Below are 20,177 nucleotides of genomic sequence, written 5' to 3'. Positions count from 1 at the left end.
TTAAAAAATATTTTAGGGTTTTTACTTTGTCGGCTGTCAGGGGGCGTAGTTTTTAGGCTTGTAGCACCAAAATTTCAGAGACTTTTCAAGAGACTCCTGATGATACCACCCAAGTTTGGTAAAGTTTGGTTCAGGGGGTCCAAAGTTATGGACCCCCAAAGGGGGTGCCACCATCCCCATTGTTTCCAATGGGAGCTAATAGTAGATGAGGCTACATTTTGAGGGTCCATAACGTTGGACCCCTTGAACCAAACTTCACCAAACCTGGGTGGTATCATCAGGATAATCTCTTGCTGATACCAGCCAGGTTTGGTGATGTTTGGTTTAGGGGGTCCAAAGTTATGGATCCCCAAAGTGGGTGCCTCATCCCCCATTATTTCCAATGGAAGCTAACAGCAGGTGGGGCTATAACTTTGGACCCCCTGAACCAAACTTCACCAAACCTGGGTGGTATCATCAGGAGGGTCTCCTAAAGATACTCTGAAATCTTGGTACTGCTAACATAAACATTCCTCCCCTGACCAAAAACCCAGTTTTGAAGGATTTTAACTCTTGTGTTTTAGCTTGGTTGCTGGTTGAGCTAAGGTTTTTGTACTTTTAAAGTTATTGTTGAGACCATATTGTTTTTGTTGACCCTCTTTTCCACTTACAGAGCTAGTTCACTGTTTTTATTTGAAATAAATATTCAAAAACATTTAACCTACTGATACCTCAATTAATGTGATTTTATTGGTATCTATTTTTATTTTTGAAATTTACCAGTAGCTGCTGCATTTCCCACCCTCGACTTATATGCGAGTCAATAAGTTTTCCCAGTTTTTTGTCATAAAATTAGGTGCCTCAACTTATATGCGGGTCGACTTATACACGAGTATATACAATACGTAAAAAATTGGCATTAGCTCTGGAAGCCTAGGCAGAGGTTTGATGTGCATTGGAAATGTATTATGCGTACTTCTTAACCCTGTTCTTTCTCTCTCTGTTTCTCCAACTCGAGAGCAGAGATAGATGTCACTGGGAAACTGGGCTTTCTTTAGTGGTGGCAATCTGTTTTTGAAATGTCCTGTCCCAAAATTTTGCCTGGCAATTTTTAACTACCAGGTGGAAAGAGTTTGGTTTATCTGGGCTTTGGGTGAGATAGGGTTCAAATTCTGTAGCAAATTTCCGCAAATGGGGGGGCGGGGGGGGCGGAGCAAAGATTTTGTTGCAGAGCTGACTCTCCCCACATACCATTCGGGGGGAGTCTGTTTCCTAGGAACAGCATTCTGGGATATAGCAGAGAGTTGGGGCAAGAAGTTCACACTCTGTAGATGGGCGTCTCTTTTGCTTGACTGAATTACCAGTGAAACCAAACCAACATGAAGTCAAGAAAAACCAGCCTTTTCAGGTTTTGTAAACTGATTTATTATTTATCTAACCTGCAGTTTCATCTATACCAGGGGTAGGGAACCTGCGGCTCTCCAGATGTTCAGGAACTACAATTCCCATCAGCCCCTACCAGCATGGGCAATTGGCCATGCTGGTAGGGGCTGATGGGAATTGTAGTTCCTGAACATCTGGAGAGCCGCAGGTTCCCTACCCCTGATCTATACTCATTATTGGGTTGTGACATGTCCTGGTTTTTCAGTTTGATTACTGCTGTTATATGGGGAATTTAAAAATTTTGCCGATAATTTGATTTCCTGTTGTTTTTCACGAACTATTTATTTTATGTTAGGTTGCAGTGTAAAAATTGTTGTAAGGCAACTTTTTTTGCAGAGGCAGTGAGGCAATGAGCTGTATTGTAGGCTGTTCAGCTATGAGAGAAATATTAGGATGCCTCTAAGAAAGAGGAGGAAAATCCTAGAGAATCTACGATGGGGGCAAGGGCGCTGGTAGGGTACATGTCTGTAGCAACCTGGAGGGATTGCTTTAAATAACATTTCCTGTTTGTACTTCAGATATTATTCTAGACAGAAGTGTATGCTAATTGGTATTATTAAACAAGTTGATGTACAGCTCAACGGAGCTTTTATGCTGCCTGGTGCTGTGCTACTGGCATTGAATATTTTTGCAAAGAAACCTAAATCAATAAATGATGATTTTATCCAAGATTATAAACAACACTCTTACACATGACAAAACAGGGCTTTTTTCTTGATGGCTAAGTGCCAGAACTTTACAGAACCAAGGACTGGTAGTTACTGGGGGGAACATGATATGGAAAGTAACCATCCTTGTTTACTAAGTAGAATTGCAAACATTGATAATCAAGTCACTGTGCGCATTTTGGCATAGGCTGTAGACATGAAATGGGAGTGAAAGATTGCCCAGGTGGGGTTCAGTGAATGATCCTTGCTGGCTGAATTATTCAAGAGGGATTTGGCCTTTTCTACACAGATGAAAGAGTAGCATTGTACAAAATGATTCACAAATTTACTTAGACAAATTATTAGGGACAGTGACCTATACTACTGTGCATAGTTTGCTGTATGTTGAATCATGCCATGTAGTTTTGCTTCCTTTAATGTGTCATGCTAAAAGACTGCTTTCCTTTGCTTTTGTATTTATATTTTATATTTTTGGTTCTATAATCCAAATCCTGTTTCATTGGTTCTTGAATTTCCCATCCTATTGGTTTATCGATTCACTCTGTGTAATCTGCCTTATCCCAGTGAGAAAGGCAGGCTACAAAGTATGTAAATGATAAATAAAGCGGGAGTTCCTAGGAGGCGGGAGCACAATCTCATTATCAGCAGTCACTTGCCAGTTCCGGACCCCAGTTTATTATCCCTCCCCCCCTTTTTAACCTCAAAGCTGTTTTGTTTCTCCCCCAGATTTTTGTATCAGGCCATCCTTCAGTCACTGGTTTTGAGTTATAGATTGTTTAAATTTGTGCTTGTTTAGGAATTTGGATCCCCCCCCCCCCCCGAAGAAGTGCTCAACACAGTGAATAAATAAGAGACTGTGTCTGTATTCAGGTTTTATTTGAACAAAGTTATGTTTTTGGAAGAGTAGCTTACTATAATTGAAATAAATATGAAAGAATGAATTTGAACTTTAAACATTGACTGAGCTTAATACCTTTAATAGACATTAATTTTCTTAATCCATGTTCATGGAGATAGGTAACACAAAGAAAGTCAAATCCTTAGCCGTCTCTTTTGCAGACAGGTTGTCTAGAGGTCCACTCACCTACAGTATGCTGTTTACCTCACGATGATTTTAAAATACAGCTGAATTGATTCATAGCAGCTCCTTTTTTACTCAGTGGGGTAGGAGGGAAAGGGTCCAGCGATTATGTAATTCCTTTACAACTGAATGCAGTCTTGGGCCGAAATCATTGTTTTGGATGCACCGATTCTAAGTGCAGTCTTCTTCTAGCTTTTGGGAGGCAGGGCTGCTGAATGTACTCTGTTTTCTAAGGTCTGCCACTTCAGGTTGGGATCCAGAGAGCTGAAAGGCTGAACTTAATGGGTCTAAGGACCTCCCTTTCCTTCCAAGCACATTTGATCCTTCCAAAAACTGCTCTACAAAGTCATTCCCTGCGTTGCTTTCTTACACTGGGGTTTGAAGGGCACAGAGTAAAGAAAAGCAGCCATACAGCAGTGGAAGGCTTTTGATGGTCTGGGTGTTTTGACTCACTCTGTGTTTGCCCTTCTTAGAAAAGCTGGTATCTCCCTGCCTGTAGCGACTCAAGTGAGAAAAATTGTGACCAATGATGATCAAGAGAACAGCCCTTTGCAGTCACTTGTGCCTGTGTCACTGTTCAGGGGGACATTGCTCTAATGTGTTTAGAACAGGGAAAAGTGTTTTACAGCATGATGTAGTTCTTGGAAGGTTTGCCAAGACTTTTAAAAGTCCATATTAAAAAATTGTACCTTTCTTTTACTATGGGAACTAGAAATAATGAGCAGGTCTGGAATCTCCAACCATGCTGTCCCCAGTACAAGAAGGGAGTACTTCTTTAGACTTGAGGGGCTGCAATTCAGCCATTCACATTTAGTCCACAGCTTGACAGTTTTCCTTCTATAATTGCAGACTTTCGTGTTTCACATGTTCTGCAGGCAGCACCCAGACCAGATGGCACGGGATTCTGTCTTTGTGTGAATTTACTGTCATAGCTGGGCAGTTTATTTCTTTCCATCTTGTCTTTCTATTCAGCCCTCAGTAGGCCCTCAAGGCAGGTTATGTGTATAAAGGGCTGTCAAGTCACAGCAAACGTACGGCAACCCAGTAGGGTTTTCAAGGCAAGAGACAGAGGTGGTTTGCCATTGTCTTCCTCTGGATAATGACCCTGGTATTTCTTGGTGATCTCCCATCTAAGTACTAACCAGGGCCAACCCTGCTTAGCTTCTGAGATCTGATGAGATCCCGCTAGCCTGGACCGTCCAGGTCAGGGCAGGTGAGAACCTCCAAAACTCTGCACTAATGTGATTACAGCTGTTTTTACTGTTACATGGTAGCATTGTATATTGCAAAAATCTGATGATCTCCAATTACTGGCTACACAATATTACTATTTGTATCAGTATACGTTCAGATATTGAAGGGAGGAGTCTGTCATCAAGTAGCACACAATGTATTAAAACACTGAAATGGAATACTTTGTTCCTTCTTCCCTTTTCATGCGTTAGAGGTTTGGACTTAGGCCTTTGTAGCAAACATACTCTGATTTAAAAAATAAATAAATAGAAAAGTGTCCTCTGTCAGCACCTGTGCTGTGTCAGAATCTCCATTTTAGCATTTGGCAAACAGAAGATTGCTCATTCTTTCAGACTGCTGTCTGGTTGCTGCTTTGGAAGTGTTGTCATCTGAGGCTTAACTATAATTCTTAAATTGGGTTTGCCTGTGCAGACAGCAAATATTTAGCTCTTTGTAGCCTTAATATTCTTGTGCTACGTAGCAGATGAACAGAAATAGTGAAAAATACGACGTTTGTGATTTGTAAATTCATGCATGGGGCTGAATCCAACTAGCTTCGCCCCTGGTGAAGTAGAGAGCAAACTATGGGTCCCCTTTGACTACTAAAAAGACTCTGTGAGGGGATCCTGATGCCTCCATGGGCAAAAGGCACATGGGAAAGGGGCTGTACGAAGGAGGAGAATTAGGTGAGGTTGAGTGAAAAAGCTAGCTGGATCTAACCCATGGAAATACCATTTTACTTGGGTTTACTTGGCATAGGGCAGAAATGAAACCGTGTATTTTTAAAAAGATAGAAATGGTGCTATTTTAAAGATGTTTATAAATCAGTTAGGAAGCTTATTTTGAGGAGGGAGGGCAAAAAGGAAAGGATTTTGACCCTTGTCTTTCCTAATTTGAAGATTCAAAGAAAGCAGGTAGTGTCAAATAAAACCATAATTCGTAGATGCTTTCTAACGGACTTCAAAGTGTCATGATAGTAAATATGAGGTTTTTTATGTTTGACAAAATCGTGTTCATCTTTTAGGACATTTGTCATATAATGCAGCCTACTGCACTTTTAAAGACACATTGTGTTCCTTGCATTCTCTGAAGTGTAGGAGCTAGGATTGTGATAGAAATATTTTTCTAGTCAAGGATGCCTCATTTGTGAAATAAAGAGAAAGAGGATGCCCAAATTGCCGTCACGACTGCTAGTTGTGGAAAACAAGTTAGTGCTTTAAGCCAAAGTCTAATGTGTAAATGAAGTTCAAACCAGGGCACCTGCACATTCAGGAATAGCAGGCCCCGCTCTCAAAAAAATATAACTTTTTACGAACGTACAGCATTCCTGCCATCTGCAAATCCCAAACATGTTGAAGCATGCAAAGCATGTCTGTAATGATTGGAAATAATAAAATACTGCTTGTGTCAAATGAATTGCATCACAGAGGTATACTGAACTCTGTAGTGAAATGTGCAGTAACTGCTCATAAAGTCGCATAGCTGTAAGGAAACATTTGGCTTGGCTTATTTTGTCAAGGTTGGAGTGTTCCCCCCCCTGCATTGCAGCATTATACTAAAATAAAAATATTTCTCTAGTATGAATCATAGATTGACTGCAGATGTAAAATGCCTCTGACATGTCTGCATTTTGACACGCTGCAAGAACACCATGCACTCAGTAAATTTCTGGGCAGCGTGTTCTTGTTTCTGGAGCAAATCTGGGGGGGAGGTAGGTTGGGAGCTTCTTTTCACTGCATTATCAAGCTTTGTGGCTGTGGGAGCAAAGATGGTCCCATCCTTGGAGTGCCAGTCTTCTTTCCAGTCACTTCTGATTTCCTAGCAGGGGTCAATGTTGTGTTCACATATTTGCATATATTTAATAAAATGCCTGGATTCCTCAGTAAGACAAGACAAGAAGTGTTTATTGTCACTGTGCATGCGCAAGGAAATTTACAAGCATTCCTCTATGCACACTGTTTCAGACCTCACACCCCATCCTCACATTCCCCTTCCTCCACGCATCCCTACACAGACCCAACCACATCAACATGAAACCATGGAGTTCAGCCTAGCCACAGCTCTAGAATAGAAGCTATCTCTAAGCTTATTTGTCCTTGTTTTTATAATCCTATATTGTCTGCCAGATGGTAACATTTCAAAAATAAAGTATCCCGGATGAGACGGGTCCTTCAGAATATTCTGAACTTTCTTTAGGCAGCAGGAATTATAAAATTCTTCCAAAGAGGGGAGAGGGCAGCCAGTAATCCTCTAGGCAGTAGTGATCACCCTTTGGAGCCCCTTCCTATCTGCCACTGTGCAACTGGCAAACTATGCACAGATGCAGTATGTTAAGACACTCTCTATAGCACAGCAGTAGAAGGTCACCAGCAGTTTTTCATTCAGTTGTTGTTTCCTTAAAAGTCTCAGATAATACAGTCTCTGCTGGGCCTTCTTAACCACCACGGAAGTCTGAATGCCCCAGGTCAAGATATCTTTAATCATAACACCCAGAAACTTAAAACTGGCCCCCCGCTCTACTTGATCCCCATTTATAACCAAGGGCTGAATTTCTACGCTATTCCTTCTATAGTCTAATATAAGCTGATTAGAAAATACTAGAACATAGCTGTGTATGCTGCAGCCAAAACAACAGACTCTGGCAGTAATTTAACAGCTATCAAGTTTATTGTGGTATCAGCATCTGTTAACCAGAGCCCACTGAGACTCAGTAATGAAAGTTATGGCACAGTAAATTTGCTGGCCTTTTAGATGCCACAAGAAAAACTACCGGCAGGATCTGATCCTGAAAAGGCCAGCAGTGTGTTTGGAACCCCCTTCCATGACTTCTCAAGTGCTGAAACTGCCTATCTCAGTGCTTGAAAAAGAATGGGGAGGGGACACAAGATCGCCTTGTCCCACCGTACTGCAGGCCCAATCAGGTCCTAACAGCATGTTTAAATGGCTGAGTTCAGCTCTAAAATGTCATTGGTGTCCGCAGGTCAGACCCATGGACTTTGTAGCCTTCAGTTTGGTGTTGAGTAACTAGTGAAACCAGCCCAGGATGTTGGAGCCTTGTACTATATATGCCTCTGTTCATTTAAATTCTGTTTATTTTGTAAACTGCTTTGAGGCAAAAAATCCAAACTTCACATACACGCTACAGGGGTCAGTGCTATCAGTCACAGACCAGGAAAGGGATTTGGGCGTCTTAGTTGATAGTTCCATGGGAGTGTCAACTCAATGCATGGCAGCTGTGAAAAAGGCAAACTCTATGCTGGGGATAATTAGGAAAGGAATTGATAATAAAACTGCAAAGATTGTCATGCCCTTATATAAAGCAGTGGTGCGACCACACTTGGAGTACTGTGTCCAGTTCTGATCGCCGCATCTCAAAAAGGATATTGAGGAGATAGAAAAAGTGCAGAGAAGGGCAACGAGGATGATTGAGGGACTGGAGCACCTTCCCTATGAGGAGAGGCTGCAGCGTTTGGGACTCTTTAGTTTAGAGAGGAGACGTCTGAGGGGGGATATGATTGAAGTCTATAAAATTATGCATGGGGTAGAAAATGTTGACAGAGAGAAAGTTTTCTCTCTTTCTCACAATACTAGAACCAGGGGGCATTCATTGAAAATGCTGGGGGGAAGAATTAGGACTAATAAAAGGAAACACTTCTTCATGCAACGGGTGATTGGTGTTTGGAATATGCTGCCACAGGAGGTGGTGATGGCCACTAACCTGGATAGCTTTAAAAAGGGCTTGGACAGATTTATGGAGGAGAAGTCGATTTATGGCTACCAATCTTGATCCTCCTTGATCTGAGATTGCAAATGCCTTAACAGACCAGGTGCTCGGGAGCAACAGCCGCAGAAGGCCATTGCTTTCACCTCCTGCATGTGAGCTCCCAAAGGCACCTGGTGGGCCACTGCAAGTAGCAGAGAGCTGGACTAGATGGACTCTGGTCTGATCCAGCTGGCTTGTTCTTATGTTCTTATGTTCTTATGAGTCCCCAGACATGGGAGAAGAAAGGGATAGAAATGCTTATATAAAACAAATGCTGTTCTTGACAATCTTCTCTCTCTCTCTCTCTCTCTCTCTCTCTCACACACACACACACACACACACACACACACACACACACACACACACACGGAGCAGTGGATTGTAGCTGAAAAGTTGGGGAAGTGTCTGCTCCATGAACAGAGGCGCACAATCCTTTGGAGCCAACTCATTCTGAGCAGTGAAATGCTAATAGCTAGAACCAGATGCCTAATATAAAATGTAAAAACACATTCTGTCTTAATATGTCCAGAATTAAAACAGATGGTAATTCTAGATGGCAGATGTATTCCTTTTAGTGAGTCTTCTTGTAGGGACAAACTAACCAGTCTGATTTTTCATTTTTCTCGTGAACTTAAAAAAAAAAGAATTTTAGAGGTTAAATTAGCAAAACTGTTGAATTTCCTTTTTCTGGGATCATGCCAGAGCTGTCTGAGATAATGGGCTACTTCTTGAAAAGTGGAGAAAACTAATTGCCCTTGGTGATGGCGCTGTTACCACAACTGTGGCTTGGATCCTGCAGAGAATCTCAGCTAGCAGAGGGATTTCTTCCAGCTAAATAGGACTTCCTTGCTTCTCTCTTCCTGACACTGCCCAAAGTTACCCCAAAACTGCTACTTCTGGGGGACAGACGAACAGTATGAATCAATGGTCTGTGTCAGGAGCAGGGTATCAGCAAATATCCTGCCCTAACCCCTGCCACTAGTGGATGCCACCCATTTCATTTAGGCCTATGTCTGCTTCTGCACATCACCTTGAGCCCAATCTTGGTTGGAAAAAGCGAGGTGGGAGCCAAATAAATAATAATATGTAGGTCTGAGGGGTGCACCCGACATAATTTTATCTTCTTTCTGACCGTTAAGACAACTGGAGATGGGTGAATGTGTCAAGTGAAGGATTTACATTAGTTCAACTTTAGCTGGGTTTCTGGGAATTGTGCATCGGATCGTACTGACTCCTTTTCATCTTGGTGGATCCTACACCTTCCACCAAGTTTTCCTCCAACAGACTTCAAGAACAAAGGCTTTTCTCTATATGGAAAAGCCATTTTCCACTGGAGGAAATCTTTCTTCATTGAAGGAGGACTTAGCAGAAGAAAATTATAGGATTCAACCCAGCATCTTGTAATTCCTGCAGTGCCTTCTGCATCTTTGTACATTTTGTAAAGTAAATCATTGGGAGTGGGCTGCTGTGGCTTAGAGAGCATGGCCAGAATAGGGGAGCTTGTCCTACATGGAATGGCAAAGAGGGTGGATGGGAGCCTTGAGATATTGCTTGATGCTGCTGGGCTGGACCCTTGGGCTCCTGCTTTCCCAAGTGGCAAATCTTTGCATCATTTTATAAATATTTGTGTTGGAACGATGAAACCTCAGGTGTTTCACAGTGGCCAGGATCTCTCCAGCCCATCTCATGGAATGATACTGAAACCTGTTAAGCAGTATAATTTAATCAAGTCGTGTGATTTCGGCTGCATTCAGACATCATGACAGAGTGTGAAGAAAAAGGACGATTAGATTTGAGTCCACTGTCATCTTGGGGACCATCAAGCTTTAGAGCCAAAGCTCCCTTCATGAAACATGAGCAGGAATGAGAGATCTGGGGAGAGAGTTTGTATCTTGTTTGTTGCAAGCCCTGGTCCCAGAGTCTGCTTCCATGTTAGAAAAGGTACAAGTGGGGATCCACAAGGACTTGTGGGGGCATTTCGTTTCCCCTCCCACACTGTGTCCTCTTTTCCTTCCCTGAAAGCCCCCATAGTGTCTCCCTTTTCCAGTGTCCTTCTCTCCTACTCATCTACCATTCAGCCTATCTTTATCTGCCCCTGTGTCTTCACCTCTCCCCCCACCTCCAACCCCCAGCAGCCCCTACCCAGGAGAATGATGGCACAGTTTTATGGTGATGGCTGGTGATAGCTGCTGGGCCAAGGCATGAGGGGACTTGTTGGGGGGGGGGACATTTTCCCTTTCCCATGTTATTTCCCCTTTTCCTCCACCTGGAAATCCCATGTCCTTTCCCTTTTTCATCTTCTTTCTCTCATCAGCTATTCCCCAGCCTATCTTTTACCTGTTCCCATTTTCAGCTATATTACTTACTTACTTGCTTGCTTGCTTGCTTGCTTGCTTACTTACTTATACCATGCCTTTCTCCACAGTGGGTTGAACAGTTGTTGAACAGTAGCAACTGGTTGCTTCTAGGCCTAGGGTTGCCAGTCTCCAGATGGAAACGAGAAAATGACTGCTTTGAAGGGTGATTTCTAAGGCGTTATAGTCAGTTGAGGCTCCTCTCTTCCCAAAGTCTGTTGTCCTCGGACTCTACTCCAAAGTCTCCAGGAATTTCTCAATTTGGCCCTGGCCCTCAAAGGCCAAAACAGCCCTGAAAATGACCTTGCCCCCTCCCCTTGCCTTTTACGCATTAAAATCTAGCCTGGAATGCAGTGGTTGCCTAGCAACATCCACTTAGAGACTCTGCTAAAGCTACAGGTACCTCTTTTATCATTGTGTGTATTCTGCAAACCTGGAATGTTTTTTACATTGTAGAAACTTCTTTCTTGCCCATTAGTAACTCCAGTCACTGGATTTAAGTGTTCTCAGATTTGGCCAACTTCACTGTTAGAATGTCAGGAGATTGCTAAATATGGTCATAGGATCCTTGTCTCACTGTAGATATTAATTTTCTGTCTCCTAGCACATCCCACCTGCTCTAATCAAGGCAATTAAAATATGCATTATATCTCTGCATCCTTCCTGAGCATTCTTTACAACACCCTTCCCACCTTCTGACTGGGATATAAAGAACTTCATTTTTACTCATATCTGGCAACAGCAGCTTTGACTCTTGAAAGCTCATGCCCTGAAAATCTTGTTGGTCTCTAAGGCGCCACTAAATTCAAGTCTAACTGTTCTACTGCAGACCAACTTGGCCACCTTCTGAAACTAGTGACAGGTTTGTTTGCATCAGGCATGATTGCAGATTGTTTGATGTGCTCACGTGCATCCCTCTCTTCTCCAGTTAGAAACAGGTTACTTGTGATGCATGAACTCAGTTGATAGGCTTGACAAGGATTAGTTAAGAATTTCAGTTTGAGGATAGAAAATAGTTGGTGTTGGCTTCTGACTGAAATTCAGGGTGCCAGAAGGGAGGGGGAAGCAGAGAGAAACAAAGTACATGCACAAATGGTTGACATTCTGGCTTGATCCTGGTTCAAAATGGCACCTGATTCCATCCTTAGAATTCGTTTCAAAGCATGTTTTTTGACCTGCATTTTGAAGCTTGTGGAGCAGTTTTACAAAGATAGCTATTCTTAAGCATACCTCCCACACCAAATGGCTTAACAAAATTCTCCAAGTCAGCACTGTGCCACCTTAAAATGTTTTGGGGATTGATTGATCAGCAAAAGTTTTAAACTATGTTTTTCATTTTAATTGCAGGTATGAGAAGGTCCCTGTGATATTGGTTGGGAATAAAGTAGACCTGGAGAGTGAGAGGGAAGTATCATCCAGTGAAGGCAGAGCTCTGGCTGAAGAATGGGGTTGTCCATTTATGGAGACTTCTGCAAAAAGTAAAACAATGGTGGATGAGCTGTTTGCAGAAATCGTCAGACAGATGAACTATGCTTCCCAGCCAGATAAAGATGACCCATGTTGTTCTGCATGTAATATACAATAGCATTACAATTGATGGAACTGGACCTTAATTTGCTGTATTTTTGGTAAGGTAACCGAACTGACTGCTGCGCTTTGTGATTTAAGTTGGGTCCCTCAGGATAAATCCAAAGCAGAGTAGCAGCATTAACTCCAAGCAAAACATTGATGCTGATGAGCTTCTACAAGTCACTTACCTGGAACACATCTTCTATACCTGCAACTCTGTAGTGTAGCCAGTAGATTTACAGGGTGAGCACAAATGATGTTCGTTGGCCTAATCAAGCGGCAGCAGTTACCCCTTTCAGTTGAGAGTTGCTGATGGTTGTGAAAAAGGAGAGCACCAGCAAAGACCCTTTGCACTCTTCATATTCTCTGCTGATAAATGAAATTTAACCAACTTTTAAGTGTCTGCATACTGAATTTCAGGACTTGTCACTTGTGGCCAAGTTTACTCAGTCAAATATGCTAAGTTCATCTTTACCTTTGACACAAGTGTTACTAGGATTATTGGCAAATAGATGTAATTATGGTTCCCCCCCCCTCCCTAATTTGATTATTTTCTATTATCCCATCATGCGAAAAGGAAAATATTCCATCAGTACTTGAAAGTAGAGAGAGGAGCTCTGAAAAAATAATCAACGGCTTGTGAAGAGAACAGTGAGACATCAGAATGTGGTAAATACTCTGCTGCTCAGAAATGGTATGGATTGCTTCAGATGTTGTTCAGACAAGAAACCAAACAAACCCTTTGTTTACGAAGCAGGAAACTTCTTCATCTCTTTCCTGATCTGGGAGGGAAGGAACTGTGATGGGGGGAAATATATCACTTAGCCTTACTGACAAGGAAAATTTTAGCACATTAACAAATACCATCTTGTAAGGAAAATGAAGCCATGTTGTATCCAGATGTTCCTTTTTTGCAAAAACCTTAGGGGGACAGTCTGAGCATCTTGCATTTTTCAGTTGTAAGTGCACCGGTTTCTTTCTTGCCTTTTAAGGGCTATGTCTTTGGTATGGTACCCCGATTAACCTTTGAAAGTCAAATTTGCCATTTTATAGCTTTAATAACCACAGCTTGGTTAATTGAATTAGCTGTGTTGAAGTTACTTTGGCTCAGAAGTTGAATACACAGTGTTGTAGTTCCACAGGTGAGGGAGGGAGAAGGTTCCCCCCCCCTTCATTTGCCTAACATGCTAGTCAGATGCTGCCATACAGTGACACTGTTGCCCTAGTTATTGCTGTGACAAAGTGAGTGAAAATATTGTTTTGAAATGGTGCTCGGCCTCTGATCTTAACTTTCATAGTAGTGAAATATTTATCATTTGCATGACTAAACAGCACTGGTTATATCTATTCTGATGTCCTACAATCAAGCAAGGAAGTTTTCAATCGGAATGTCTAGAGTTGAAATGCTGGCACAGTCATATTGCAATGGATCTTTGATGGAAACTTTTGGCCTTTACATGCAATCCCATTGAGCCTGTGGTCCAAATGCCGTCCTGGATTTTGGCTTCTCGGTCTTGTGAAATAGCCGTCCTTTGTGTTGACGATTGGAAAGGTGTGTGTGTATCTTGTATGCCTGTTGGTGGGACTGTGTGTGTGTGACTTTCTACAAATGCTGTAATGTAGTTGAGTTCTGAGGCATCTGCCTCCATCAGCAGAAACACACTTTGCAATCCAAAGTGCATCTGAAGAAATGCATTAAAAATGTGTGTTTGAACTTTGACAACACTTGGCCACTTTATTTCTTGTACAACAGAATGCGTTTAATTAAGTTCGCAGTTTGAAAATGACGGATGAGTAGGGGCCACTGTTGCCTTAGTCCTTGCATGGTTTCCCATAACTGGGGAAGCAAAGAGTGTAATGCAAAGCAGGGTGTCCTTCTCTGGAACCACCGTTAGTTTTCACCACCTTTGGAGCTGTGACACCTACTGTTGACACCCTGCATGTCTCAAGGAGCGGGGAGATGGTTGTGAGTTCAACAGTATCTATAATTGGTTTTGGGAGGGATGCCTCTGCAGGGGTAGCTTTGTGTCTCAGAGAAATAACTGGCAGCAGAGTTGAAATAAATTCTCTCTCCCCTCCCCCCAGCATAGCATTAATTTCCAATACTGAAATAAGCCATTCCAAAAACAGTTTCTCGCTCTTGCATGGCAGATAGTTTATGCATCCAGAACAGGGACATGGATAGCATGAGTAAGAAATAGCATTTATGATGAAAATGGGTATGAAGTAATTGCAATGCCATCTTCTGAACAGAAAAAAAAACTTCCTAGATAATGCGTACTATGGTTTTGGAGACAAAACACTGTGTGTTGTTGCAGAAGTAACAGTTTTATGGGATGTATAAATCAAGGAGGTAGCATGTATGCCATTTGGATTCTGCAAACATTACTAGTGGGACAGTGAGTTGAATTTGCCTCTGTGTAATGTATTTATGCCAACAAGGAGAACCATGGGGAAAAATAGGCGATGGCCAGTCGTCTAGTGCCAATTTCAAAGGTGCCAGGGCTCTTACGGTTGACTCCTCTCTGCCACCTTCCCTCCAGTGGTGATGGTGGCTTATCTTGTGAACGAGGCTTTATTGTGTTAGATGTTTTATGTTGGCTGGAGATAGATTTCAAGAAGCTAAGCAGGCAGAGGCCTGCTCTAAACCAGCCACTTGACAACTCTATCTCCGTGCTACTGGGAATATGGAGTATACCCTGCCATGTTCATAACTAGCCACAGCGGTGCACTCATACTCAATGTATGGGAATGACATGCTAGCATCCATCAGTACCATTACACATCCTGGGAATTACTTATCAAGGATCAGTGCATTATTTTGTATCCTGGTCAAATTCCAATGATAGTATTTTCATCGTATAACATGCCTTAAAATATTATCATTTGACCTAAAGACCCGCTATTCTTTAGCTATTCTGGTAGAGCTTTGTATTTTTCTGCAGACGGCATATTTACGTTTATATTGTAAAATGTTGCAACACCTTCTGGAGATGTGTTCATTGCCCCTTTCCTTTTCACAAGAGCTAACCAAGCCATCATCAACAATAAAAGCTTTCAAGATAAGGATTCTTCTTCCTTTCTGTATCAATAGCAGCGTTTAGAGGCTTTCTCTTCTGACAGGACCAACAGTACCTTAGCTCCTCTTTATACACTCCATTTCTCAAGATGCCATTAACTTCCTGTGGACAAACTTACTGGTATTTGCTTTTTTTTTACATAACAAGCCCCCTATCTTTAGGTTGGGGAGATGTATGTGTTTTTTTTTTCTCAGCATGTGCTTCAAGCACCAGCTAGATAGTAATGGCAAAACTCTGTGATGAAGTAGAGTTGGCAGGATTTTTCATGTGCATTTTTCCTCTTGTCAATTCTTGATCAGGGTTTCGAATGATTGCAGTGTGCTTTTGAGACTGGGCTTACCCTTTGACAATGTGGAATTCGAAGAAGAGTTGGATAAAGATATTGAACACTTGATTGTTGTGCTCAGTTGCAACTGATAACTGAAAAAAACGCAGCAAGTTTTCTAAGGGGTCAGTTGTTTAAAATCACCATGTTTCAAAAAGAAATCAAATTGTACATAGAACTCAATGCAAACTCAGCAATTGTATTTGGAGTTAAATTATTTTAACAAATAAATTTATTTAATGAAATGTCTGTTGAATTTCCTTGTCTCACTCCCTCCACACCATCTTGCTCAAAACAGAACTGAATCTGTCAAATTTTTAATTGCTTGGTAAGAATTTAGTTAGCCCCATCAAACTGGTTCTGGAAATTAACACATTTGTCAGGTGCTCTTGGTGAGAAACTGTAAATCCTCATCCATACATAATCAGCTAATCGGTAATGTTTTTGTAAAGGCATCTTATTTCCAAGCAATACAACCAGTTGAATTAAAACATCTGTGGAGTAGACTACAACTAGACATTAAATGTATTCAATTTAATAAAGCTAATTGCAGCTATTATTAGCAATGCAACATTGATCTAAAATGCATTGGGGCCTAATACAGTATTACACATCAGTATTACACATCAGATCCACTACACTTCACAGCCTTTAGACTTCTGTTGCTTCACAAAATGTCCATTAGCTTGAATTTGAATCTGTCACAGTGGTGCTCATGTTAATACAATTGTTCAAGCCAACCGACAGTGATTAGCAGTTGCATTGTCATCCTGCCAGTGTGGATAAAATACACCATTGTTGATGACAAGAAATGTGTATTGGGTGGTTTTTGTTCCTATGCCATGTGGGTCCTCAGGTGCCAAACACTGGAGACTGGCACACTGTGAGAACTATGTATTCCATGGCTAGGGCACTGAAGACTGACAAATGCTGCTAATTGTACGCAGCCGTCAGCTGGTCTTGTGGCTGATAACTGGCTCATTCATTCTATAGGCAAATTTCCATGGCAGTTTGGCCCAGGTCCTTCTAAAGGCCTCTGGTAGCAATTCCCCCCATTTAGTAATAACTCTATGTAAATGTGCTACTTCTGCTAAAGAGAGTGAGCATATAGAGTAGCATGGACTGTGAATTCTTTTATCTCCTTCCCCTCCTTTCCCCCAACTTGCATTTCTGTAAACTTTCACATATTTCAGGATGTGCGCTTGAGTTGCAGTTCGGAAGACAAAATACAATACATAGTAATGAAGGTCTCCAAATCATATTACTGGGGGATTCCTTTCCCCCTCTACATTCTGTCACCTGCTAGTTTCCCTCCACGGCAAGCTCCCGTTCCTACTAAATTGACCACCACCCCTAACCCCCCTTGCTTCCTCAGAATGTTCAGGCTGTTTTAGGTAGCTGTGACTATCAACATCCTGCCAAACTCAGCATCCCCCCCACACACACACACACTGCCAGCACATGGACAGAGATTACTGACAACATCATTGGGGCTTTTTTATCCCCAAAACGATAGTATTGGGGGGCTTAACAATAGTTATAATAGCTTTGCTAACATGAGGGTTTCTTCAGGTTTGCAGAATCCCAAACCATGGCTCTGGCTGGCCTTATTGCCCGGATTTGCTCCTTAATTATTAAATATAAGGATACTGAGATTCAATTACTTAATAAACATAGGGATAAACATAAATAAGTAATTTGGCCCTTAGCTATTAAATTCAGTAATTTAATAAATATAGGGATACATATAAATGATTTGGCCCTTAGCTATTACATTCAGTAATTTAATAAATATAAGGATAAATATAAATAAGCAATTTAGCCCTTAGGTTTTCAGTATAGGGATAATAAAATTTAATTATTTTCTTTGCCAAAAAATGTAGGACAACGTACCTAAAATAAAATATCTTGCATGTTTGTTTCATTCTCCCTTTGACCATACTTTAAAAAGTTCGTTTGAAAACAGGTTACAGTTAGAAGTAATTTTGGATTCTGAAATGCTGGTAAAAAATTCTACTTCCTAGAATTTTTTCTTTCTGTCCTTCATTCTTCTCTGACTCCCTTTGGCCTGAAGATTTACACCAGTGCTTTCTCAAGATCTCCATTTAAGTTTCCTACTTGATCAGTCCAGCAAATGATGTGATCCTTTTCCACTATCAAGGCACACATAAGTATGTACACCCATTTGTGGGAAGCAGAGATGCTACTTGTTTAACATAATTGGTAGTATTCTAAATAGTATCATAGAGAGATGCAGTTTTTGTCTGTGGAAAGTTGGTCCATAGGCATAGAACCTACCTGCAGCTACTGATTTACTGCTTTGGTTTAATTATATCAACAACACTGAGGTAGTGTTTGAGCAGCTAAGAGCCAACTCTTGGGAGGTGGGCAGGCTTTCTCATGGCAACAGTAATAGGAAAGGAGAAGAAAACTGATGTGGCCTTTGAGTTGCTCAGATAATGCTCATTATTTGCGCTCAAATAGAAATAACATGAGTACACCCAGACAATTTTTTCTCCATGAAAGTGATATCTATGTAGGAAATCTGTCATGTGGAGCAGTTTACAGAAAAATAACATCTTGCTGCACTTCAGAATTGATGCACTCTGTAGAAGCCAAAAACTACTGTCAATGGTGTAGGGTAATAGAGGAGAATCAGAAATAAGGAAAAATCTCATCGAGAAAATGTGTACATGCTATAGCTGTTTATTTATTTATTTGATTTGATATCCCGTTCTTTCCAGCAAATAGCCAGGCTCAGAGCAGCTAACAGATGCAAAAATAAACATCATTTATAACAATTCAATTCAACAATTAAAATGAAAATAGCAATAAAATGTTAAATTTTCAGTTCTTGATGGCATCACAACAATTCTTTAAAACAGTCTACCAGAGTGCTTGTTTTTTCTTCAGACACTTCTAAATTTCTCTTCAGAATTTATGTTTTATTTTCAAATACGTATCAATTTGACTAGTTAATCAAAATCCATATGGATAATCAACTTTCATTAGCTTCAATACTCTGGCACTTAACTTGAAAATTTCTCTAGCCAAAGGTGCCTTTCTCCAACATAAACCTAAGTTAGATTATAGAAAGTCAAAAGAGGATAACATCCAGTAGTCAGACTGTGTGTAAACTGGGCCAAAAGAAGTCTGGTTGTGTGCTCAGATAGAGCATAACAAATTGTGCACATTCAGAAGTCCAAAGGATTGTCACAAATTGACTTCAAATGTTGCTGTATCCAGTACTAATTGTATTTTAACAATAAAAGCTGCCTGTTAAAATCCAAGAAACCCAGCAGGCTAACTCCTTTCTACTATGCTAGTCTTAAAGGCCTTTACAAATGGTGAACAGCATGGTTTCAATGAGATCTATGGTTCTTTAAGTATCTTTCTTCCTATGACAAATGGATCTGAGCATTTTGTTTAAGACAGTAGCTCTTTTCTACCACAAAAAAGGACCTTGCAGGCTGACTTTTCCACTAAAAAAAGGAAAAGTCCACCGGTGCAGGAAAAGTCAACCTCTGCTTGGGATGGGTTGTGCAGCCAATGTAATTGACCAGTCATCCATTTGGACAAGTAAAGGAGAAGTTATTCATTTGAATCTGCAGTGGAATTGCCTGTCACAGCCTGCATTCCTAAACAATACTGGAATATACCTGCCACTGAAATTATTTGGTAAGTATATGTGTTTATAATTGAATTTTAAGGGAAAAAACCCACTCCTGATTTATTCCAGTTTTTCATACCCGTTTGCAGACAAGGTCCATTTTGTACCAAGCTTTTCCTTGTGGCATCTCTTGTAAAACTTACAAGTGGCAGTTGAAAATAGAAATACTGTGGAGAATATGTGCATCCTTGAGATTACAAAAAAAAAATACTTTAAACTCTGTTATGTTGCTGTAAATGGATGTCCATTAAAACACTGTCAACATTTGTCAGAGTGCGTTTTTTCTGTGAAAACTGAAAGCTGTGCTTGATACATTTTGCAAGTCCTGTACTCTTTGTGACACATTTTTTAAAATGAGGGAGCATTTGTGAAAAACAACTTTTTCAAAGCAACTAAAGGATGATATTATTTTCTCTCAGAAACACTGTTTGTGTGTGTTTTTACCCTGCGGGATTTTACCTTATTTTCCCTCTGGTTATGTAATTAAAAAGGTAAAGGAAGTCCCATTACTGACCCAGGGGGTGATATTACATCATGACATATACTAGGCTGACTATGCTTACAGAGTGGTTTGCCATTGCCTTCCCCAGTTATCTACATTTTTCCCTCAGCAAGCTGGGTACTTGAGTGGGGAATTCATATCTCGCAGATCTTACTATGACACAAACCATTACATTGCACTGGCTCTCAGTAGACCTTAACTGCTCAGGTGTAAATTTTCTAGCTTTCCCCTCTGAAATGTCCTTGAAACCTGCATGTTGTCATGAGAATGTACCCAATCTATACTAATTAACAAGAATGTCCTAAACACACATTCTTATTACACATCTACCCCCATATTTGTTCATTTCTCCTGCCAGGATATTAGTATGTTGCAACCGGGGATCAAATGTGCTCTGAAATATTAGGCTGTTGTGTTTGATGCACTGACCAATGTTTATCTATGACCCAGCGATTCCCAACCAGGGTTCCATGGTACCCTGGGGTGCCGTGAGCATGTCCCAGGGGTACC

The 20,177-nt window shown here is 41.0% G+C and overlaps 1 protein-coding gene across 1 annotated transcript in view; it reads left to right on the top strand.

Annotated features, from left to right (window-relative positions):
* LOC125431015 (ras-related protein Rap-2a) overlaps positions 1-15,740 on the top strand; it is a 29,575-nt gene extending 13,835 nt beyond the window's left edge. Inside the window, exon 2 of the mRNA XM_048493486.1 lies at positions 11,869-15,740. Coding sequence (XP_048349443.1) covers positions 11,869-12,106 — 238 coding nt within the window. The 3' untranslated portion in view covers positions 12,107-15,740. The remainder of the gene's footprint in view (positions 1-11,868) is intronic.
* The last annotated feature ends 4,437 nt before the right edge of the window (positions 15,741-20,177 follow it).

Source organism: Sphaerodactylus townsendi, linkage group LG04, assembly GCF_021028975.2.
Source record: "Sphaerodactylus townsendi isolate TG3544 linkage group LG04, MPM_Stown_v2.3, whole genome shotgun sequence".
NCBI classification, from domain to species: domain Eukaryota; kingdom Metazoa; phylum Chordata; class Lepidosauria; order Squamata; family Sphaerodactylidae; genus Sphaerodactylus; species Sphaerodactylus townsendi.
This window is presented reverse-complemented; position numbering and strand designations above follow the sequence as displayed.